This window comes from Heloderma suspectum, chromosome 2 (genome assembly GCF_057233095.1).
Source record: "Heloderma suspectum isolate Gila_16-S chromosome 2, 16-S_ref, whole genome shotgun sequence".
NCBI classification, from domain to species: Eukaryota; Metazoa; Chordata; class Lepidosauria; order Squamata; family Helodermatidae; genus Heloderma; species Heloderma suspectum.
Window position 1 is genome coordinate 19,397,569 of NC_139459.1, and position 20,694 is coordinate 19,418,262.

Genomic DNA, 20,694 nt, shown 5'->3' on the forward strand with positions numbered 1-20,694 from the left:
TGATCCCGGAAAGACCTCCACAGTAACTCCCACGGGGTGCATGGTGTCTGTCTTCAGAACACCCAAAGATGATGAATTGCACTTCTCCTGCAGAGGTCCTGAAATGTGCAGACCCTCTGTCTCAAATATCAGGTGAGGTGAGCTCAGCACTCAGTGGAGTTCTTCTCCAGCTCTGATTTGATCTGCACCAGAGACAGTGAAAACTCTTCCTTCCCTGCCAAATAGCATCAGCAATGCTGGGGGAAACTACATTTCCTACTGTCTTGCTCCAAGCTCTAGCCATGTGCCAGCTGCCAAACAGGGGAGGGACAAGAGAGAGCACCATTCTTTCCTCCCTCCCTCCACATCCATGGAGCAGCAGCAGGCACAATAAGCAGATATGAGGCAGGGCATCTGGAGGTGGGCGTGTGGAGGTTCAACAAGTTGGCAAGGCAAGACACCAGATCCAACTGCTGTCCCAGTGACATCATAGGGGCATGCCAGGGCCTGATTTGGCTTGTAATCAGGCTCAATATAAAGCAAAAATTCCAAAATAATTTGAAATTACAAGCCCAGCTGGAACAGGGGGGCACCGCTATCTCTTTTTCAAATGTGCCATGCCATTGCGAGCGGAGATGGGTCAAAGAAGACACAAAGTTTGGGTTGAAAATTGGGCCACATTTATTGAAAATATCTGCAAAGGGGTACCTAGGATGCGCACCTGACTGTGTCAGCGACTAGCTGGCACTTCTTGGGTGAAAGTACACCCAGCCTGAGGGGTGGAGTCAATCTCGCCATCCCTCTGGACTGCCCCTTCTGGGGGAGGTAGACCTTCCCCTGTCACCCCCTCCCGGTGCTGCCAAACACCTGGGTGAGTGAGGATGGTTGGTCTCCCAGGCAACCCTTATCCCCCTGTTGAGCCACACAACCCATTTGGGGTGCCTCAGGCATCACCTGTCACTATAAGGTGCCTCTGCATGCACACCATCCCTAATCTCTTTTTGCTTTTGCCCGTCCTAGCCACCAACTAAAATGTGACCTATGAGAGACTGGACCTAATTCGCCTTCAGGACGCACTCTACCCCAATAACAGTGAGAAGTAGGCAAAAAGACTCACAGTAATAGGCCAATTGAACTGTGAGCCAAAAATTCCTACATGGCTCCCAAAAGGGCAACCAGTAATAAACCCGCACTCCTTATGGGAGGGTGGGAGGGAGCGGTGTGAGCGAGAGAGCTTTGGTTGGGAGGGGGGCAGAGCTTAAGGCAACTCTGCCTACCCCTCCCTGCTTGGTGGTGCCACTGGGGATGCCCAGTGACATGCAGCCACATCCTCTCTCCCCACCTGCTCTCAATGCCCCCCCTTTCAGCCAGACAAGCTGGCGCTGGGGTTAGGGCATTTCTGCATCTAGTGAGAAGTAGTGGCCTTTTGCACACACACACACACACACACACACACACATTGCTGAGCTGTGCACAATTTATTTTTTCAAGTACCATTCTCCATAGTCCAGCTATTTGCAAATATGTGTATAGGTATTAACTGTCATGACATGGAAGACAGAAGCAAAGTATTCATCCCTTACAGAGTCTGATACCATAAGGAATATCATCTCCTGTTTAGCTAGAGGGATGGCTCTTAACACTGGGCTTAAAATGCCACTCTTAATTACAAAAAAGGGGGAAACTTTGAAAACCCGTTTTAAGACTTCTATTATGGCAAAAACTGCCTCCGGTCCTGTGAACTTTCAGGCTTTCAGTGTGAACAAAATAAATGTAGTTTCCTTTAAGTGCTTGGGTAGAATACCAAGTCATTTATTGTTTATACATTATTTTTACAAAAGAGCTATTTTTCTCTTTACAATAATAGCGGATCTGACATTAACCTGAGGCATGCACAGAAATTGTCAGACAAATTACTGTAACTCCAGAGTACTGAACGATTCCTGGTGTTGGAGAATAACAGTAATTTTGCTTGACAATTGACAGTCTTTGTAATGCTGGCACTACATATAGAACCATTCCATGGCGCATCGTCAACTCCTGCACATACCTGTATTATGGCTGTCCTGTGGCATCTCTCTCAAAGGTTAGACCAATGGTTTTCTAACTGTATTCAAAGGAATTATGTGATTTCTTGGAAGCTTACCAGGGATTCTCCAATGAGAAAATCAGTAATGGTGGACAAGCTTTCCTTTAAAGCTAGGAATGGGTGAACATGCAGTGTTCAAGTTTGTAGAAGTTTTCTGAATTCTTCCTTGACGCTTGTTTCACCGCCTTGGCATTCCCAAATATGAACATCTCTTTTGTTTCCCAATCAGAAAAATGCAGATTTTAAAAAAAAAATCAGGAAAATGTACATTTTTTAAAGTGTGTAATTTATCCCAATGGGAAAAAATGCACATTTTCTTCCATAGACTGAAGTGTAAAAATGTGAGGTAGAGAGGGGATTCGTGTAAGTGCACGCATGAACACAAGTTCAGGAAATTGCAAAAAAAATCCCGAAAATTGGATTCCTGATCATGTTGTATTTGGGGCTGGAAACAGGAGATGCTTGTGTGATTTGCCAACAGGAACTAAATACTCTCATATCCCTATTTAAATCTCCTGATATGTGCCTGCCATGCACCATGGCAGCAGAACATTTGGTCTGTTGTATGTGCAAAGTCTGTTCTGAGAATGCACTTTATAGTAGAACATGCCCCAGAATTTTCTACAACAACACACAGTTTTCCCAGCAGACAATTACTGGACTATGATCTGCAGTTTTGCAGCTCACAAATCATTCTCTTTACTGTTATGCTAAGCCAGTGTCTTGAATACCAGAAGATGCTCAGACTTCAAAGAAATCTCCAAAGGACTTGGCTCTTTAACTAGGTGAGAAAGCAGCTATTGTGCCAGATGATTGTGACAACAAACTAGAGCTGTTCCTGAATTACACCAAAATTGAAATTTTGAAACAGATGTGGAAGTTCTGCTGTGGGGAGCATCCAAAGGATTTTGAGGAAAACAAGCAAATTACCTAACAAAAATGTATAAGCCTAGTGGAAGTCCTGTGTATGATAAGAGCCTAATGAGAGGGAGTCATGTAACATGTGTCCAAGTTCAAATTCCCCAACCTTCCATCAGTATTAAGGTTCCTTGCATTATTCCAGTTGATCTCTATTTAAAACCTGCCCTTTTGTTTGCTCTTGTTCCTCTCCATTTTCTTATTTATCTCAGTTAGCCACACACATATTCTTCTCTCTCCATCTGCCTCATCTGGAATGTTTACAGCCATTCCTGTTTTCATCTCTAATCTCCACCCCATCTCAGCCTTTGTCATTTTATCCCTAGTTGAGTTGGAGCATTCATTCATATACAGGGATTTATTTTGGTCTTTGGCTGGATATGTCACATTGTCACTCACCATGAAAAGAGATGCATTCTATTTATACCACAGATCTAAGCTATTCTTCATCACAATTTATCATAGTATCACAGAATAGTAGGGTTGGAAGGGGCCTATAAGACCATCGAGTCCAACCCCCTGCTCAGTGCAGGAATCAAAGTCAGAGCATCCCTGGCAGATGGCTGTCCAGCCTCATCTTGAAAGCCTCCAGTATGGGAGAACCCATTACCTACCTAGGTAATTGGTTCCATTGTCATATTGTTCTAATAGTCAGGAGATTTTTCCTGATGTTCAGCTGGAATCTGGCTTCCTGTCACTTAAGCCCATGATTCCGTGTCGTGCACTCTGGGATGATCGAGAAAAGATCCTGGCCTTGCTCTCTGTGACAACCTTTCAAGTACTTGAAGAGCACTATCCTATCTCCCCTCAGGCTTCTCTTCTCAAGGCTAAACATGCCCAGTTCTTTCAGTCTCTCTTCATAGGGCTTTGTTTCTAATTCCCTGATCATCTTTGTTGTAGAGGTGTACGAACCCCACTCACCAGAGTCCACTGGGGGGTCCATGGGGGGGTAAATCTTTGCATAGCCTATCACAGCAAAGAGCAGGGACACAAATGACTACGCTGGACACCATTTGCTTCTGCAGACCAGCAGCGGACGGCAGTGGACAATCCGAACCCGGCCAGGAGCAGGTAGGATCTGGCCGGCGCAAACTTCGCGGGGCGATGGAGGTGAGTGGTCTGTTCCTCCAAGGACTCGAGGGGGCCAGAATTTTTCATTGGAATCTGTGGCAGAATTCTCTGCCATCCCTACTTTGTTGCCCTTCTCTGAACCCTCTCTGGCAAGTCTGCATCCTTCTTCAAGTGCGGTGCCCAGAACTGGACACAGTAAACCAGATAGGGCCTAATCAGTGCTGAGTAGAGGGGAACTAGTACATCCTGGGATTTGGAAGCTATTTGCTTCTATTAATGCAGCCCAAAGTAGCATTTGCCTTTTTTGCAGCCACATCACGTTGTTTTCATGGCCATTTCTCCTAATACGCACAGTTTTGTATGCACTTGTCCAAACACACACATTTTTGTATTCACTTGTCTAAATATATCCTTTTGTCCTGAGAGCGTCAGCTATTGGGCAGTATAGAAATGAAATAAATAAACAAATAAAAATAAATTTTGTCCAAGCAATTTTCCCTAACAGTGCAAATGTGTGCCCACTTTTCCCTAATATACAAGTTTGTGTACATGTGTCATTATTATATGCACATTTTGTGCACATTTGTTTTATTTGTGAACTACATGGCAAAATTTGTAAAAGTGTAGATATCACTGTATAACTGAATTCTGGTTTCTGTGTAGGTTCAGCAAGTGAGAATTAGGTATGTTCCAGAGGAGGCTGGTGCCTCAGATTTGTGTGGGGCTGTGAATCCATCTCAGTTTCAGTCAGAACACTAAAGGAGGTATCCAAGGTACTGGACCCATTTTGAGGATCAGGTCTGACAACTTGGAAAGCTCCTTTAGAGTGGTTCTGCTAAAACCCAGAGTGGAATCACAGCACCACTGAAATCAGAGCCACCAGCCTCCACTGCTATGTTGGCATTAAAATGTGAGTCCAACAAATTCTTCATCCATCCCTAATCTCTGATACTGTAAAGAAGATATTTCAGCAACATCAGTACTGATTACATCTTTTGGACATCTAATTAAATTATGATGTATACATTGGATAGTGGGAAAGGCTATAGTTCAGTGTAGAGCACATGTTTTACTTGTGTCTTCAATCTGTGGCACCTCCAGTTAAAAGGACAAGGTAGGTGGAGACCTAGAAGAGTCACTGCGACTCAGTCCAGGAATCTGGCGGAACTTCCCCTGCCCACATCCCCGAGCCCCTCTCTCCGAGCCCCTGCCCCTGCTTGTCCCCTACCCATACTCAGCAAGCAGCCCGCATTCACCCCAGCAGCCTCGTCAAGCTCTACAGTCACCATGTTTTAAAAAATAAAATGGTCATCACAAAAATGTGCGTATTTGCATATGCACATTTTTGTGATCCCCATTTTGTTTTTCAAAGGATGGCAACTGCAGAGCTCGAAGAGGCCAAGAAGGTGAGTGCAGGCTGCTCACTGAGTGTAGGAGGAGTTCGAGCATGGTCCAGGCCCCAGCGAGTAGGGGCAGGGGCTGGGTGGGCACCCAGAGAACCCAGACGGGGATGGGTTTGCACAGCCCTACTCAGAGCAAACGTGGTCCAGTGGGGAAAAAAAATAATCTTGTAAGAAGCATCTTCCTTTGTTCCTAGGGTTAATGTCGCAATAAAAATGAGATTGTTATTGTTATCATTATTACAATTAACAGCGAGAGTTAAGAGTCAAAATACAATAGTCTCCAAGGATCAAAACAGCCTTAGGGTATCTCTAACCAAAAACTGACAGTGGTCTTGGGGAGACCACTGAATGAATGGAGAAGCAAAGGTATCAGATGATTAGTGGGTAGGAAGGAACTGGAAAAACAAAGACAGGTCATTTCCAAAGTTGCCAAAGATATAAATTACCCTGCCCTGCTCCTATTAATATTGTGGGAATAGGAAAGGCCTTTCTGCAGCCAGGAAGTCAATACCTAACAGTGTACAAAATGTTCTACAATTTTTACCTTGATTATCATCATGACAAATCTGTAAATTAGATTAGGTTGAGAGACAGGGTGCTTGCCCGTTGTCTTGCATTGGAGTTTTGAATAATCATGCACACACAGAGAGAGAGAGACAGAGAGACAGACAGAGACAGAGAGATGTTCACATTTCTCCCTTGCAGAATTTTTCTAATAACCATAGCGTGTGTGTGTGTGTGTGTGAGAGAGAGAGAGAGAGAGAGAGAGGTCAGCTTTCTAGGTGGTGTGGATCCTCCGTAACCATTTGGAAGTACGTTCTATATTGTCCATTTTGAGGAATACAAAAACAAATTCCATTCGGGCCCTTCTAATCATCTGGGTGTTTTGGATTATGTATGTGGCAGCTTTCACATGTGTGGTTGACACGTGAAATTTTGGGGCATTATTTGAGTGCCCTCTTTTTTTTGAGGGACAGATGCATATTTCCATATTTTTCTAGGAACCAATGTTCTTCAGATTGCGTATGCACCAAATTTCATCTCTCTAGGTCATTGGGAAGTATCCAAATGATTTAAATATCCTTTTACTCATTGCTTGTCAATGTGGTATGAGGTAACAGGAGAGGAATAACCATGCCAAATGTTGGTCCATTTTCCTATTATTAAGTACCACACAGTTAGAAACATTATCATGACTCTTCCACCTTGAGGCAACTAATTAGGTATTTAATAGTTTAGAGCAGTATTTGTGGCCTACCTGCTAGGTGTGCAAAAATGGTGCAATTACATTTTAACACACTGATGCACTTATGTAAGTTGTTCTGCATTCATTTTGCAAATGACCAGGGGAAGGTCCCATATTTCTTTAAGCTGGTGAATCACATTTGAAACTATCTTTTATTTTACATTTCTACATTCTGAGCATTTTCTTATTAATGGCTTCCTATGAGCTCCTAATTGCTACCCCAGTTTTAAAATATCCATTCATTATTACTTTTTGGCAGGGTCATAGCCTCTCTCGCTGATCAGCTCACAAAGGCTATAACACAGTATGAAATTGTAGCTGAGAGAAGACCATATGCAGCCCATGGGCCGCAAGTGGCCCCAAGGCCTTTCTTGCACACACACTGTCAGGGCGGAGACTGAGCCCATAGAGCCCCAGAGCAGTTCTGATTCTGAGGAAGAACAGCAATCCGTGGGAGAGGAGCTCGCTCATCTCTCACAAGCACAGCAGCTGGCAGAGATTCCTCCTGCCAGCATTCCTGGGAGAGATAGTGACCCTGGCAGTGAGAGAGCGCTGGAGGGGGGCTTGCTGGATGCTCGGCACAAACGCAGGGAGCAACGACAGATGGAGGGCGCAGAAAGGAGGCGCTTCGCTCATTTGGCTCTCAAACAATGGTCGCGTCCCAAGGACCCAAGGGAAAGAGGGAGGATCTCTCCATAGCCCATAAGTTCAGAGTCTTCCTGTGGTTCTCCTTCAAATGGGGACCAACTGCCTTACCTGGAACTTAGGCTACTCTGCTATCTTTCCCCAGTGCTGTTCCTTGCTTAGTCGCTAGTGATTATTATCTGTAAGAGTCATAAAGTAATAAAGGAATAAAGTCTCGGAAAGAATCCCCGTCATCTGTGTCCTGAGTTGGCTATTGGAGGGGACTGAAAGAGGCAGCTAGGGCACTCCTGACACACATGCATGCTCACGTGCCACCACCAAAATGCCATGGAATTCCCTTCCTTCACCTGCAGCACCAAGTAGGTGCCAGGAATGAATCTGAGCATGTGGAGATGCCTGGCAGCTCAGATTCAAAATCAGAATGGGAACAGCAGGAACAGAGGGAGGTACCCTCCCCAGTGAGTCCAGATATGGCAAGACTTCCTTCCTAAGACCTTGACACACAGATGACCCAGCCTGAATGGCTCCCCCACACCTCCACCATGAGGACTCAAGTTTCGGAGGAGGAGGAGGGCAAGGGGCGTGACTTGAGGGACTCTAGGGTCCGTCGCAGAGTGAAGCGGGAAAAGTCAGGGGCCGGGCTCAGGTGCTCCACCAGGTTGGCCTCTCATGGAAGCCAACGTAGGAGGTAGACACCTTAAGGGATGGGCATCCCTGCCAAGCAAGTCTGGCCGTGAAGTTCATGTCCAGACTGCTGGCAACTTCTCTAACTTCCACTTCGTATCCTCTATTGACATTCGTAGATGTGTGGATTAGCTGGTTCTGTGGAGTCTGAGAGTTTCCTCTGCATTTGTAAAGAAGCTACTTGTTGTTTACTAATAAAGTAATGCTGGCCTAAAGCTTTGTTTCCTGGAGTGTGTTGATTGCAAAGGGAGAGGACAAATGAACGTGACAGTACATAAGTGACAGTGGCTGCTTCTCCATTCCTCCTCTCCCCCTCCTTGCCTCTCACAATATGGCTGTGTGGTGAAGACAGGCCACTCCTTCCATCCCTCTCCCTGGAAGCACCACCCTGGAAGGTGGTGGTGGTCATAAGTAGTGCTGCGCTGAATCCTGCCCCCTATTTTCAGGAACTTTTTCTCTCCCTGCGAAAGAGGCATTTTTTTCTGACTCTTCTGCAGTGGGGGGGGGGAGAATTTTCAAGAATTTTCTCCTTGGTAAGGGGGACAGGGTTTCCACACACCTTTTTAATTTTAGGAGGTATTTTTGGTTTCTTAAACTCTAAAATCCCCAATTGCTAAAGTACAACAGCTTCTGCATCCCCGGAGTCTTTCCTGAATGCCTATTCGGGAGGGAGAGGTCATGAGATTTCCTGGGAGTTCGGAAAGAGTGCCAGGGGGTGTATTATTACTATTACTATTACTATTAAAAGAAAGAAGATCTCTCAGCCTCTGCCTACACTTAAAAAGTTAAGCCGAAATCCTGTCTAGGGATGTACGAAAGTCATTTACCTTTCCATGGATTCTGTTCATGGGGGGGAAGGCATTCCGTCCCTCCCCGTGGAATCCTCAACGGGGGGGGAGGCGATCCGGTCCTCCCCCCCGGAATCCTCGACGGCCGGCTATGCTCCGAAGCGGCTCCGCAGAGCAGCCGGCCAGGCCAGGGCTGTCCGCAGCTGGATTTCCAGCTGCGGTGGCTGCTGGGTAAAAAAAAAAAAGCGTACGCAAATGGCGGCGGCTACGGCCACTGCCATTTGCGTTCCTTATTTCTCTCCGTCTTAGTCTACATAAATATTTATGTAGACTATTACGGAGAAAATAAAGGGGAACGCAAATAGCTTAGTGGTTGCCCTATTTGCGTTGCCCTTATTTTCTCCGTAGTCTACGTAAATCTTTACGTAGACTACAGGGACCAAATAAGGAACGCGAATGGCAGCTCCCTATGGGGGCCGCCATTAGCGTACGTGCTTTTTTTTTTTTTAAGTCACCCGTGATAGGCTACGTGACGATTAACATAGCCTATCATGGCTGACTTTGCAAATCTAGCCATGATAGGCTACGTTAATCGTTACATAGCCTATCACAGGGGCGTTTGTTGTTTTTTTTTACTTTTCTTGTAATGGCAGTGGCGGCAGCCGGTCAAAAGACCGGCTGCTGCCCCTGCCCCTGACGAAGACCTGCCGAACCGCCGCCGGGACCCGCCGCCGGGAGCGACATTCGTAAAAGGTAAGTCCCATACCGGGGGGGTGGGGGGGTGGCGGGGGGGTGGCGGAGAATTTCTACCCGAACCTTCGGAGGACCGAATGCGTTGGCACTCTGCCCCCCGAAGTTTCGGGGAGAAATTCTCCCCCATCCCTACAATTTCGCTGAATTTCTCCTAGGGGAGGATAAATTCTCCAACTGTTTCTCACAGATAGGGCTTGCTATTGTCAGGTGATGTAGCACAGCTTCTTTCTTTTTTCCTAAGGGGTTTTTGGTTTATTGCACTGCTTCTGTAGGTGGCAACAGCATCAGTTGTATTGAGGCTTCCACTTTCTTGAGGCAGAATTTTGAATTTCTTTGGGTGGTATTTTTGAGCTGACCTAATCACTGCGAGGTGGCCAGGGGTGCTGTGTATGTTTTCTCTCTCTATTGCACATCTCTCCACTGCTCTGCAGCCTTCCAGGCCACCTGCACTGTCTGAACTGAAAAAGCCCCATGGGAGGAATTGTCTCATGATGTCTTCCTCATGATGGCTTTAACTGAAGTGCGGGAAGCCAAGGAGGCTACAGGCTGTAGGGATGTGCAAACCAACCCCTGTCCAGGTTGCTGAGGCACCAGCCCAGCCCCTGCCCCTTTTGCCAGTCCCCAGACTGCTCTCGAGCCCCTCCCACACTCAGTGATCAGCCTGCACTCACCCAGGTGGCCTTGATCACAAAATGCTCATATTTGCGCATGCGCAAAAATGTGCAGTTTTGCGAATGCACATGTTTGTGTATGTGCGGAAACGTGCATTTTTTTGCCCAAAAATGCACAAAAAACTAACTAGGCACTTGTAATGGGTGGAAACATTCAAAGCCTGTAGAGTGGTATAGCATCTTACCACCCTACAGTAGGGATGTACAAATTGTGTACCTTCCATGCCACTTGACTTCTGCAGTTTGTGGCCAGTGCTCTGTTCCACTGTTCACAACCCCCAGAATTCTCCTCTTTTTTTTCTGCTCCAAAAATTATGAAGATAAATCCGTACCGACAACCAAAATTCTGGTACTAGCCATCTCCGTGAGTCTGCATAACTTCCGTAATAATTGCTATTTTTCATAAATATTCACGTTTTTTTTTTTAAATTGACATCCTCCATCTCCGTCTATTTTCAGCCAAAACACTTCCTCTTCCTAAGGGATTCCCAAAAGAAGGCTGTCTTAGGTGTGCCAGATAAACTATTTGTTTAAAGCAATGCTGTTTTAAAGAAAGAAAAAACCTTTTAAAATGACCATGCCGGTCCTGGAGCGGCATGGTCATTTCAAAAGGTTTTTTTTCTTTCTTTAAAACAGCATTGCTTTAAACAAATAGTTTATCGCTCAGGCACACCTAAGACAGCCTTCTTTTGGGAAGCCCCTAGGAAGAGCAAGTGTTTTGGCTGAAAGTAAATGGAGACAGGGGATTTCAATTTTAAAAGAACACCCACAAACAAGGTGGTGAGCACAATTCCTTTTTTAAAAAAACTTACGTATTTATTATCTGAATATACTACACTGTATTTTTATTTGTGAAAATTTCACAACTCTTTGTGGATGACAAAAAAAAAAAAAAAAAGCCGCATGACTGCTGGCTCCGCAGGACCTCGTGGTGCCGTTCTGCAGAGGATTCCATGGCATGGACTGAAGGGAATTCGATCCCATTTCAGGCTGTGGTGGAATTCTCTGACATCCCTACCCTACAGGGCTACCCCTTTTGGAAAAGGTTGGCCTACCCCTGTCACCCCCTCCCAGGCCACAAAACACTGGGTGGATGAGTTCAGTCGGCCTCACAGGTACCTCTTATCCCCCTAATGGGCTGCAAAACCCAAAGCAGGAGGCCACAGGCATCACCTGTCACCAGAACAGTGCCTCTGAATGCTCACCATCCCTATTCTCATCCCCATTGCCCATCCTAACAGCTCCTCCTAGAAAACGTGACCAGAAACCAAAGCACCAAGTAAGCCAGATTTGCCTAGAGGACACACCCAACCCATTTACAGTGTGAAGTAGGCGAAAAGAGGCATAGCCCCGGCCAATTGGACTGTGAACCCAACATTCCTCCTTGGCCCCCAAAAGAGCGACCGGCAGAAACCCACACTGCATGAGGGAGGGCAGGAGGGAGCCACACATCCGAGAGGCAGTAGGGAGGGGTGTGGAGAGCTAAAAGTGCCTCTCTGTTCCTTCCCACACTCGGTGTTTCCACTGCAAATGCCAGTGGTGGTCATCCATATCTTCTCGCCCCATCAGTCCACAACGCCCACCCTCCCGCCCCATGGCCAGGCAAGCTGGACACAGGGTAGGGCATTTCTATCAAATTGAATGAGAACGGTTGGGAAAAAAGTGGGAGAAATTTTTGGCACAGCACTAATTGGTATTATTATTTTGCTTTTTTTAAAATTTTCTTGCAGTAAGTTGTTAATGCAGGGGTGGGGAACCTCCTTCAGCCAGAGAGGGCTGAACTCAAATTCAGAGAAGCTCTTGGTGGCCACCGCCCAGTAGTGGGCAGGGCCAAAAACAAAGTGTGTATGTCAACAATCCAAAAATGCCAGCATATTGTAGCTTAAGGGCGCCATCATATGCATGTTTAGACAGAAAAAAGGCCTATAACTCCCAACATTCCCCAGCCAATTGTGCCGGCTGAGGAATGCTGGGCGTCCTAGGACTTTTTTCCATCAACACATGCATGGGTTTGTGCCCTCAAGCACTTACTGGCAGTAACTAAGCCTTAGAAAAAGAATTTAAGCCTGTTAAAATGGGGGGGGGGACTGCACTAAAGCCAGGAAACAACCAAATAGGGATATCACAAGTGTCCATGTAGGGGCTGGAGTCCTACAGACTCCCCCCTGCTCAGCCCCCCAGATGCGGCTCACTGAGCCCCCACCCTGGTCCCACCCGCAAGCACCCACAGCTGTCTGTTCTAAGTTGGTGACTTGCTATTTTCCATAAATTAAATTGTGCACACAATGGCCAGCACTTTTTGCAAGATTTAATTTATGGAAAATATCAGTGGCTGTGGGTGCATGGCTCGGGTGGGGAGAGGTGACAATCCTTTCTCACCCTCCCAGCTACTGCAAAGGCAGCAGCTTGACAGGAGGAGACCAAAAAGGGCTTTCCTCTTGGCCTCCTCCTCCCATCAAGCCACTTCCCCCATCGGGCCCCATGTAGTTGGCCTGGGATGGAAGTGGGAGAAAGCAGTGATCCTTTCTCCCCTCCCCTCCCAGAAAACACAGAGCCTCTTTTACACAAGATGGGGCTCTATATTTTCGTATATTTACTGGTGCGCACAACAGTGGCTGGAAAGGGCCCTTTCCAGCCACCATTGTGCCCAGCAATACATATATGAAAATATAGAGCCCCATCTTGCCTAAAAGATTTTGGCTCACTTGGAGGAGCGGCAGCTGTGGCACACTCCTGTTCAGTTTGCCGAGCCTTCCAGGGGCTAGTGCATCCTGGCTCGCACAGACGAGAGGCAGCAGCGTCTCTTCAAGCGCCCACTGAGCGTGGACTCTAGTGAGTCCCTCCATTCCTACAAACAAATGATTGGTCATTGAGGGAAAGGGGGGGGTCCATCTGGGGAACCCTGGAGGGTGGTATTTGAATCCCAGGAGGGCCAGTTTTGGCCCCAGACTTAAGGTTGTCCACCCCCATGTACTGACTTTACAAGTGTAAGCTGACTTACACTTTATCATTATCAAACGGGAGAACAGTAACAGACAAATAACAGTTATCTCCTATCTTGTAGAAAGAATAAGAAGAATAAGAATAAGAAGAATAGTAATAATAACCAGTTGGTTACACACACACACACACAGTTCTCATAGAAAAACCAAATCTAACAAATGGTTTAACTTAACTGCATTTATTGAAACATTCAAAGCATTAAATTCTCTATCTTTACAAAACTTCCCTAAAATCAGTGTTCTTGGCGTAAACTGCAGGGTGGCCAGTGCAACGTCCTGGTTCTGATCCATCGACAACTTGAATCTTGAGGTTTGCCAATGAGAGCACAAGATTCATGGCAACGTAGATCCCTTCATGATTTGTTTGCAGGCGTTATGTTACCGGCATATCATTGTACTTTGGCCTGCACCTCTGTATATAAAGGTGTACAGAGACTTTTAAGTGTTATTTTGTTAACAGTCAGCTACAGACTTCCTTTCTGACTGAGCAGTAACTACACTTTGACTGGCTTACTTTTAACTGTAGGTGTCTCCCTTTATGTTTTGTTTTCACTTTCAGGTAGGGTTGGTGGAGAATTTCTCCCCGAAACTTCGGGGGGCCGAGCACCAACGTGTTCGGCCCCCCGAACAAGTTTCGGGGAGAAATTCCCGGCACCCCCCCCCGCACCCCGCACCCCCCCCCCCGGGACGGGACTTACCTTTCCCGAATGTCCCTCCCGGCAGCGGGTCCCGGCGGCGGTTCGTCGGGTCTTCGGCAGGGGCGGGGGCGGCAGCTGATCTTTCGACCGGCTGCCGCCACTGCCATTCCAATAGAACTAAAAAAGAAACACGCCCCCTGATAGGTTACGTGATGATTAACGTAGCCTATCACAGCTAGATTTGCAAAGTCAGCCGTGATAGGCTACGTAAATCGTCACGTAGCCTATCACGGGTGACTTAAAAAAAAAAAGCGCGTACGGCTAATGGCGGCCCCCATAGGGAGCCGCCATTGCTGTTCCTTATTTGGTCACTGTAGTCTATGTAAAGATTATGTAGACTATGGCGAAAATAAGGGCAACGCTATTTGCGTTGCCCTTATTTTCGCCGTAGTCTACGTAAAGACTACGTAGTATGGGCCCCCTATGGGGGCCGCCATTTGCGTATGCACTTTTTTTTTTTTAAAGTCACCCGTGATAGGCTACGTGACGATTTACGTAGCCTATCACGGCTGACTTTGCAGATCTAGCCGTGATAGGCTACGTTAATCATCACGTAGCCTATCACGGGGGCGTTTTTTGTTTTTTTAAACTTTTTATTTTGCGGGCGGGCGAGGCGAGGCGCCTCCTCCCTGGCCTGAATTTCAGCTGGGCGAGGCGGGAAGCCTCCCCCCCGGCCTGAATTTCGGCCGGGCGAGGCGAGAAGCCTCCCCCCCCCCGGCCTGAACTTCAGGGGGAGAGCAGCGAAGCGCCTCCCCCCCACCGCGAAAAGCTGCGAGACCAGGAAAGTGGGTTTCGTGCACCCCTACTTTCAGGCCATATGTTACTGGCATGTCATTGTACTTTGGCCTGCACCTCTGTTTATAAAAGTGTACAGAGACCTTTTCTGTGTGTTCATCTTTCATTTTGCTCCAATTGGCAATTAATTATGTTTGTTTAATTATACTTGACATTTTTATGTTAAAAATAAAACTATATAGTAATTGTTATAGGATATAGCCTAATTCTTCAAACAAACAAAAACAAAAAGAAGCTTTCTGGACCAAAATAAATTCCTGACTTTGAATTATTGTGACAGTCATCATTATTTGTGGAACCTGCATGTCAATGGCTTTCCAATGAAATGTGTTTCAGTTTCACGAGGATTGGTCAATGGGAAGTCAGTCAAAAGGGATGACCAACTAACTCCCATAGCTGCATAGCTTCCAGATCCCGGGAAGTACTAGTTCCCCTCTATTCAGCACTGGTTAGGCCTCATCTGGATTACTGTGTCGAGTTCTGGGCACCACACTTTAAGAAGGATGCAGACAAACTGGAGAGGGTTCAGAGGAGGGCAACAAAGATGATCAGAGGACTGGAAACAAAGCCCTATGAGGAGAGACTGGAAGAACTGGACAAGTTTAGCCTTGAGAAGAAAAGACTGAGGGGAGATAGGATAGCGCTCTTCAAGTTATCACAGAGAGAAAGGCCAGGATCTCTTCTTGATCATGCCAGAGTGCAGGACACGGAAGAATGGGCTCAAGTGACAGGAAGCCAGATTCAGGCTGAACATCAGGAAAAACCTCCTGACTGTTACAGCAATACGACAGTGGGACCAATTACCTAGGGAGGTGGTGGGCTCTCCCACACTGGAGGTGTTCAAGACGAGGCTGGACAGCCACCTGTCAGGGATGCTCTGACTTGGATTCCTGCATTGAGCAGGGGGTTGGACTCGATGGCCTTGTAGGCCCCTTCCAACCCTACTATTTTATGATTCTATGATTCTCCTGACTTTTAATTACATATATAAGATGATGATGATGATGATGATGATATTAATAATATGAACTCCATCTTCCTTCCTAATATGAACTCCATCACCCAAAGCTTCTCAGAAAGGACATTCAAATCATTTGTGTCCAAACCTGCTACCTTATCCTTTAACTGTTGGCTGCTCATAGCTGCATCAGCATGCATTAGCATTGCCCTGTTGTTGGTGGTGGTGTTGCAGTTGTTCACATTACTGAGCAGTTGTTTGAATCTGCTGAGAACAGTTCTCTGGAAGCATGTCATCTTGACATTTTTGTTCCTTGTGCTGCTGTTTTGGGTTAGGGAGCGGGCTCTGAACACATCGCAGTCTGGGGTGCTCCAGCTCACAGTGGGGAATCTGAAACCCGAAGAAACCTACACCTTTCGAGTGGTGGCATATAATGAATGGGGACCAGGAGAAAGCTCACCGCCCATCAAGGTGGCAACACAACCAGAATGTAAGTATAAAGATTTGGTTGCTTGCTAATTGGGCATTCACATTTCTGCAGCTGCTTTTCAGTAAGCCTACTGTGAACTTTATAAAATGATGACCCATTCTGTAATGGAGGGAGTGCCTGGGAATTAAAGTGGATGGAAGGACAGGTGCTAGAATTTTGCACTTCTCACATTTATGTAACTCCACCCACACATTTTGGACCAGGATAAACAAAGAACCAGATTTGTGCTAATTAGACAAGAATGCATATATAGATCTCATTTGTATGAGTTCCGGAAATGTTTCATTTATTAGAGAATACAGATTTCTTATCCAATTATTTAAATCAGGGACTAAGATTTAAACTGGGGACTAATCAAGTTTCCAAAGATCTTCCCTAAGGAAATCTTGGGGTAAGATTCATGAAAGATTGCTGAGCTGATGGTATAGAGAAGATGTGGAGTGTACTGAAATCAGAGGGTCCCCTTTTCTTTATCACGGGAAGCTGAACAGAATTGCAGTTACATTTCAAAGGCATGCCATAACTACTACCAGTAGTAGTATTAACAGTATTAGTAGTATGTGTCATCAACATACATGATATTTTATAGAGCAGGGGTAGGCAGTGTGGTGCCTGCAGACACCAATGTGTCCTGGATACCTTTTCTTGCCACCAAGGTGCCCTACCCCTCCCGCTGTTGCTTCAAAGCAAAGTGAGGCCCTCCAGCTGCTGCCATCTTAATTTCCCATGAATGCCTCTGGGCTACATGATGGAGCTCAAAGACATTCTAAGGAAATGAAGGGAGGGTGGAAGTGTGTGTGTGACTGTGTGTGAGAGACACAGAGAGAGAGAGAGAGAGAGAGAGATTCAGAAAGAGAGAGCAACTATGGGTGACAATCTTGAGTGAGGGAGAAAATGAGATCATAGAAGAATGAGTTAGCTGGCAGAGGAGGAGTGTGAGAAAGAGAAAGAGCTTGTCTTCTGTGAATAGGTTTCTGTTGGTCCTGGAAACAGGGTTCAAAGGAATTACTTAGCATGTTGGGGCTCAGACCCCACCTCTGTCTTGTGCACAGTCATTTGGACAGGCTGTATACATCAAAGGATACATAATGTCCTTTTTTAATAGCCTTGCCTCCCATAGCAGCCATTTTGTAGTGATGCCCATAACAGTTTCTCAAACTGCCTAGTGTGTGTACTGGCCCAAAAACGTTGCCTCCCCCTGTCATAGATTAACATAAATACAAGATTCCTCTCTATTTCTGCTGCTGCTGCTTTTGCTATTTATCCTTGATGTCCTAAAGCATTTTCCTAGAGGGCTACTCTGATCCACAGATCCATGTGCCTTTGTGTGCATACACTATTTCTTGCCTACATGGAAACATTTCCATACAGGGATCCCATCTGCATGTGCAAAGCGATGCATGCATGGATTGTGGAAACAAACTCTTATAAGCCAGAGCAGGTTCTATGCACATATCAGAGTTCCTATGGCCAGAGCAGATTTCTCAGGCAGAACATTGATAATCCCTCCCTTCAGATTTCAGTACTTGACAGAAGACAGTCCTGCTTAAATATCAGTAAAAATGGCCCCATTGTGAATAGCTCCACTGGGAGCATATCTACACTAGCCTAAAATCCCGCATTTAAAAAAGGGCTTTCTGCTTCTGTTTTAAATGCAGGATCACGACGGACTCCCTTTACACATGCTTCCTCTCCCCCCTCCGCATTCTCCGCATTCTCCCCATTCCCCCTCCTTCTCCCCCTTATCTGAGTCTTCCATATGTTTCATTGCTCTATCTCCCCTTATGGCGGGTTTTCCTCTTTTCACTGAGGGAACTCAGGTGGAACACAACTGGGGTAATTTGATAGCTCATTATCTCTGTTTTAAAAATGGAATAAAGGTCATTTAGTGCGGGAGACGCCTTGGAGGTTCACAACATCATCGAAAAGGCCTACAAACTTCCATGAGTGAGCCATCTCAATAGCAGGATAAAAGTTCCATGTGAAGAAGCCCTGGGTTGTAGCAGCCCCAACAGTAGGTGTGGCGTACTTAATGATCAGTAAGATATATGTTAAAAACCAGTCTTGGTCATGGTACTCACTTCTTGCTATCCCTGGTGGGAAAATATTCACTGTGGTTGCCTAGGAAAGAGCGGAGGGGCCTTGAATTACTCTGCCTGGCCTTGTATTGCCCTGACAAAGCCACAAGGGTGGTTTATGGCTGACAGATAGCCATTAAACAAAAAATCCATTACAATTAAGATCTTCATCCTGAACCACCCAGTAGTCAAGACAGATACTCAATTTTCATCTAAAGAAAATATCACTGAGTCACTGTGCCCATCACTATAGTATCACCACATAGTGAGACCTGAGTGAGGAGGATGTACATTTTTGCTCTGAGAAGCCCCTCCAGGGCTGTATTGGTCTGGAGGCCTGATTCTGTCATGTCCCAGCCAAGGTTAGATTATTTTGACCAAGATGAAGCATTTGTGCAAACAGATGACACTTTATTGATAGAAAATAGATGCAGAATAAATATGCTTACATCTCCCCTCAGCCCTGCACAGCTGAATTGTTGGTCTGGGCCCCTCAAGACACAGACAGGAAATTGGTTCCACAGCCATACAAGTTCTCCAAGCTGACAGCGTATGTTTCCCCTTGGAGGAGGACCAACTTCTCATGCTTTAAACAATGCTTATATACCTTTCCTTCCATGCCCTAGTGAATGCATAAAGTGTCACAGGCAAGGCCCCAACATTCCAATCTGGGCTCGGAAGCTTCCCAGCTCTTCATGGAGACATAACAATATGCTATTATCTGAGGGACCAGGGTGGCCTGGAAAGAGTCAGCCTGCTTCATGTTTGTTGACATACACAACTGGCTTTGTCTGGCACCACCCCATGTAAGACAGCCTACTTAATCACCTAGAAGCCACCTTCTATACTATGTTAACACAGGCCTCTATGCACTTAACAAACTGTGTAGAACATGACTGTGGGAACTCACTATACTCCTCGTCATGTCTTCTGGTGTAACCCACTACAAGGACAGACAGGGGAAGGGCCATTGCTTTTGCTTACCAAATGCCAAATGCATTTCCTGGTTACAATGGTGCATTTGCTTTCGGGTCCCAGTTCTAGGGCACACCATTTTCCTCCTTGTTGTTGTCGCTCTTTCTTTTTTGTATTGTTTTCCCATCCTCTTTGGGACACAATTATTTTCTACTGAACATCCTTAATTTTAAGCAAAAATCCATAGATGCTGTAATAATTCTGTATTTCCCAGTGAATTTCCAGACATCATTTTTATCTGGAACGACCAAACGCATTCTGCTATCTAGCACAGCTGAGGAATAATAACTGGTCAGGAAAGGGCAACCACAATGCACTTCCCCCATTTGCTCTTTCTAAAAGGAAAGTGTCTACATTTTCTCTGTCTGTAATCAGTTTAAGAAATCAGTACAAGTTCCAGCTCTTCAAATAATTGTTCTGAATATAAGGACTGGATTTATATGAAGGATGGCCTTTATTTTATTTTATTTTATTTTTTCTCCTAGATTAAATCTTCTCATTCTCTCTCTCTCTCTCTCTCTCTCTCTCTCTCTCTCTCTCTTTCTCTGGCCTTTTCCCGCTCCTCTCATTTTATGCTGGATAATTTCACTACTGAAATTCCAATCAGGGAATAAATCCCTATCTACTTAAGGTTGTCGAATCATTTTAATACTGTACCTGGATGCTTTCTCAGCTGTTACTGCGGCTGTGCCAACAGGCTGGGCCCAAGTTATAAGGCCACCTCAGGTGAGGCGGTACTGCCGCTGCTGCACGTGCTCACTCACTTGGCCATGCTCGCTTGCTCGCTCGCTCCCTCACTTTCTCCCTTCCTCCCCTGTTGCAGCCACCACCACAGCCCCCAGGGCTCCCCTCGACCTGCCCAGCCCATGCATGCCTGCCTTGGCAGCTAGCGCAGGCAGCACGGATGAGCTGCTCTCTCCCATACAGGGTGGGAATCGGGCTGCCTTTCGCAGAACTTCTGCAGCACCTCCATTAACATTGGGTGCAGGGAGTGACCTCTCACAGAAGTGCTGCAGCTGGGCCAAAATGTAAGAGCAGCTGGGCAGTCAGGAGCAAGCGGTCAGCCAGGCCGCTGGCTGACCGAGCAAGTGAGGGAGCAGGTGGGCAGGTGGCGGCTGAAGCTGAGGCACTGGGGGCGGGAGTAGGGGGAATTCACTGCTCTTTCCACTCTACCACCTGATGTGGGCGCGTGACCCCGTGTGATGGTAGGGCCATCCCTGTCTTCCAAGATGCTAGGTACCTGCAAGGAGGGATGTACGGACTAGGGATGTACGAAACACCTACCTGGCTTCGTGCCGGGGCATCCGCAGTGGGGTGGAGGCACTCCATCCCTTCCCCCGGAATCCTCCCTGGCCAGCTCCGCTTCGCGGCGGCTCTGTGGAGCCACCAGCCAGGCTGCTGCGGCCGCAAATGGCAGCCATCGTAGTGGCCACCATTTGTGTCCTTGCAGG

General features: G+C 46.4%; 1 protein-coding gene across 1 annotated transcript in view; it reads left to right on the forward strand.

The window, feature by feature from the left end:
* DCC (DCC netrin 1 receptor) overlaps nucleotides 1–20,694 on the forward strand; it is a 1,145,836-nt gene that overhangs the window by 689,466 nt on the left and 435,676 nt on the right. The window contains exon 13 of the mRNA XM_084829640.1: nucleotides 16,036–16,190. Within this exon, the coding sequence (XP_084685766.1) occupies nucleotides 16,036–16,190 (155 nt within the window). The remainder of the gene's footprint in view (nucleotides 1–16,035; nucleotides 16,191–20,694) is intronic.